This window comes from Pteropus alecto, unplaced genomic scaffold (genome assembly GCF_000325575.1).
Source record: "Pteropus alecto unplaced genomic scaffold, ASM32557v1 scaffold101, whole genome shotgun sequence".
In the NCBI taxonomy this organism is placed as follows: Eukaryota; Metazoa; Chordata; class Mammalia; order Chiroptera; family Pteropodidae; genus Pteropus; species Pteropus alecto.
The window spans coordinates 2,702,092-2,706,295 of record NW_006432945.1 but is presented as its reverse complement, the minus strand read 5'-3'; the positions used below and the strand labels follow the sequence as shown (position 1 = coordinate 2,706,295).

General features: G+C 44.1%; 1 protein-coding gene across 1 annotated transcript in view; it reads left to right on the top strand.

Annotated features, from left to right (window-relative positions):
* Window positions 1-6: 6 nt before the first annotated feature.
* Window positions 7-4,204, top strand: part of KCNH1 (potassium voltage-gated channel subfamily H member 1) — a 309,398-nt gene continuing 305,200 nt past the window's right edge. The window contains exon 1 of the mRNA XM_006907696.3: window positions 7-233. Within this exon, the coding sequence (XP_006907758.1) occupies window positions 155-233 (79 nt within the window). The 5' untranslated portion in view covers window positions 7-154. The remainder of the gene's footprint in view (window positions 234-4,204) is intronic.

The following is a 4,204-nucleotide window of genomic DNA, read 5'->3' as shown; positions in this document are numbered from 1 at the left end:
GGCAGCCGAAGGGAGCCGCCGCCCCTGCCCGCCCGCGTCCCCGTGGGGCGCATGGGGCACTTCGAGTTGGGATCGCGCGCGGGCCCCGCGTCCCGCTTGCTGCTGCCGTGAGAAGCCGCGCCGGGACGCCCCCAGACCCCAAGCTGTCGGGAGGATGACCATGGCCGGGGGCAGGAGGGGACTGGTGGCCCCGCAAAACACGTTTCTGGAGAATATTGTCCGGCGGTCTAATGGTAAGAGGTGCATCTGGGTTTCGGTTACCAAGGCTTTTTATCCGTGCCTTTATTGCAGTCGCCCCCCGCCGCTCGGCGCCGGCAGATGCAGCAGAACCCGGAGCTCTGCTGGGAGCCGCGGCGAGGGCGCCCGGGCTGCCTCCGGGAGGCTGGGAAAGGTGGGTAGGGCGGGGCAGGGTCGGCTCCTCTCCCAAGAAGAGAGCTCTCCCGGGGATGCCCGTGGGCCTTTCTCCCGCCTCTGGGTCTCTTCTCCAGAGAGCTTGACGGCTGATGAGCAAAGTACTGGGAAAAGTGATGGGAAGCTGGACGCCTCAGGAACTGGAGCCGGAGCGGCAGCGCGTTCCGCATCGGTACTGCCCACCCCTCCGTGAAGGCTCTCAGGGCGCTCCGGCTGCTGCTCCCCGAGGCGCCGCCTCCCCTCAGGGGGAGCCAGCCTTGGAGACGCGCAGTTCTGGTCTCGGCCCCCGAGGGACGGCCGGACGCGGCTGCCTCTCTCTACCTTCCATCCCCGCAGCCGGAGGAAAGTCCGAGGTGTTGGGACGTGCGGGATTTAGGGGTGTGCTTCAGGCTCCCCCATTCCACTTCTTCACTCACCTACCCTTTTCAGGGTTAAGACTCACGAGGGGCAGAATTTCCTGGACTCAGGTGGGAAGTGGAGGGCACAGGTGCAGAACTGGCTAAGTGGTCACAGGTAGGAATCTGTCACAGTTCCCTCCTTTCCAAACCTACAACAGTGTTTTATACCCATAAATCTTGCTCACCTGTAAATTCCCAAACTCTCCGAGCCTGTAAATCTCTCTTATTACCCAATAAACCGATGCTCCCTGCCCCTCTCTTTCCCAATGGCGTTAAGATGGACAGTAGCATGAAGCGGTGCGGGGCGAGAGTCCCAGGAGCCGAGCTGGAAAGGAAAACATTTCAAACGCCTTTATAACCCAATGCGGAGTACCCCAACTGAAACACTTGCAGAACAAACAAGAACCTGTCGGTTGGAAGGAGCAGTGCACACCCGTTCATCAAAGGACTAAAATGAAAAGGGCCAAACCTACAGATGCTCTTTACAGGCTCCTGGATCCCTCTCCTTCCAGAGACAAATGACATTCATTAGGAGGACGTGAAGAGCAACTCGGGAAATGGGTTTTAAAAATGTGTAAATATCTCGGTTTCAGAGCTTTAAGGAGCTTGTGTGAAAACTATGGGCTTCTAGTTGGATTTAGTTAGAGATTCAAGGGAAGGGCATGAAAAGTGACATGCTACTTTGAAAGAAATACTCTTTCATTAAAAATGATTTAAGTTTATCTTATAATGAAAAACTTAAGTAGGATGGCAAATCATCATGTATTATTTAAACACTCTTAGACATGATCATTTATCATGTGCTCAAGAATAAGAGTATTGAAGAGTTTCTGGTCAGTCACTTTTCTCTTCAAGGTCTTCCTCTTTTAAACTAAGGTGGCTTTTAGAGCAAGGTCACAGCTGTTACTTGGGGATACAAGGGGATGATAATTACTACATCCACAGCCACAATGAACTCGTCTACCATAAAAAAGCTGGAGGTTTATAGGTTTTTAAACAAAATCACTAAGAGTTAATGAATGCATTGTGATTGCTATTCTTATTGGCCTGTTAGTGGGTATGGAGGCAGTTTTGCAGATTTGGGGATCCCCTTGCCAGTGACATCAACGTTCTCATAAATATCATTGACAATTCCATTTTTTTGGTTTAGTGGCTATGTTTTTTAAGTGAGAGGGAAATCCCGTATCTAACGTGTGCCATATTATGTTTTTGAGTGGAGAGAGCAGTTAAGAGACTCTTATAATAGGTACAAAGTTTCTTGGGCTTGTAGGAATAACTTAATCCTGGAGCTAATACCACAATAAAATAAGTTTTAAAAAATCCTGACACTGACACCACCATAAAAAAAAAAAAAAAAAAAAAATCCTGGAGCTGAGAAGGGAGAATACTTTCCAGTTTAGTCGATCTTCTCAGGGCCACTTCCCCTCTGCAGGCAGACATAGCATGTCAATAGAATAAGTAGTACTGGCACTTTAATTTCAGCACCAGTTCCAACAGCTTGACTTCACTCAACCAACCAACCAAACAGCATCAACAGTGAAACTAAAACATGCTGTGAACTTTAAAAATTATATATTATTTCAGAAGATTCTGATCTTGAAATGTGGGATTTAAGTTTTCAGTGATTCCTTTCATAATATTTCTTGATCACAAAAATGTAGAAAAAAATGTAGACTCTTGGAAATATCACAATATCTACATGCATCATCTTATTTTATCGTGATGGAAAAAGTCTATTTAAAAATATTGATTGTCTCTCCCTAAAATCTACCAGCCTTTTTTTTTGGACGTTAGAGTATTTAAATAGCATTTTACCTTTAAATAGCAATACTTTTTGATCATTTATTAGGTATTTTCTCCCAGTGGTCCTATGCAGTATTTGTATTCCTCTTTTAAAGATCCGAAAACTGAGTCCTAGGAATATTAAGTGACTCATGTAAAGTGGCAGGCCTACAGGGCCTGAGGCAGGTGTTCTTTAGAGGGTATCATTCATCCTTCTTGTAACATCATTATTTCCTCAGCCATTATGACTTAGCCTGTGGAACTGTTTTCATCATCCTTAAAAAAAATACTCTCATTATATGCTAATGAATAATAGAACTGACTTTGGGGGCATTTGAATATCTGGTGTCTGAAATATCATAGAACTGTAGGATAAGAGAGACCTTAGATGCTATCTAGTCTGTCCTTCCTCATCATTGTCTAGATGAAGAAATTGTAGTGTGTGCATTTCCTCAGAATTTTTTAAGGTCAGAGCTGATGAGGCCCTAAGGTTCTTGACCTCAGTGTTATGTTCCTTATGGTCCACCATGCAGTGACCTTCCTTGTTTTACCATTATTTTCTCAAGAGAAGCATAATTTCCCAGTGGAGATTAAATAAAATGTTATAACAACAAGAACAACATCCATTTTGGCGAACAGCCACACTACCACATTTAAACAGAATAACAAAGGAGAAGCTAATTCTGTTTCAAAGAAGGGCAGCATTTTCACCTTTGTCGATGGTTTGGCCAAAGGCACAGGTTGGATAACAGACACTTAACATTCATGTGCCTGTTATAAAATATTAAGTCACTTCTCATGAAATATTACCTTTGATCCTCATAAGCCAGCAAAGAAGGTACAGTGTTTCCATTTCAGAGTTTTGGGAACTAAGAATACTCAGGTTAAATAATATACTACAGTTAGGAAGAGGCAGAGTTAGAAACGGCATTTAAAGGCAGCTCAGGGACTAGTCAGCAGTTGTGACTGGTTTCATTCCATAAAGATTTATTGAGCATACTTATTGAACACTGGGGATACGGTGGGAAACGAGAAACCCCCTCATCCTGAGTAAGATACATTCGAGTGAATCTTGATCCAGGGATCTTGCCCTTATTCCACAGTGTTTTCTGGCTGTAGCTCTTACTTAGGCCTGACTTTAAAAAAACCGCAAAAACACTTTTAAGGTGTTTACTGATCTTGCTGGGACTAAAATCTAGTTTAACTTTCTTTGATACATTTTGAATACCATTTGAAGTAGAAATTTGATAATTATCTCTTTTTTGGATCGTTGGAAGTAGTCAGCAGGACTAATTAAGAGTCCAGATTTGATTTGATTTTGCTTATGGTCATATTGGTGATCATCATTTCAAATCCTTCTATTGACTTTGTTGCCACGTAGTCAAAGCCACCCTGTTTCTCTTTGTATTTATAGTTGGAAAGTGTTGTTCCAGAATATTTTTTGATGGTTGCTTAAATCTACAGTCACTTAGCTTTCAGGATGCTCGCTGAAGCAAATAGGAGACCTGGTTTAGGAAGGCTGGCAGAATTTAGTGCCAGGAAACTACAGAAATATTACCCTACACAGTCCCATTCGAGGAAGAACATATGTTTTAACGTGTTCAGAAACCTAT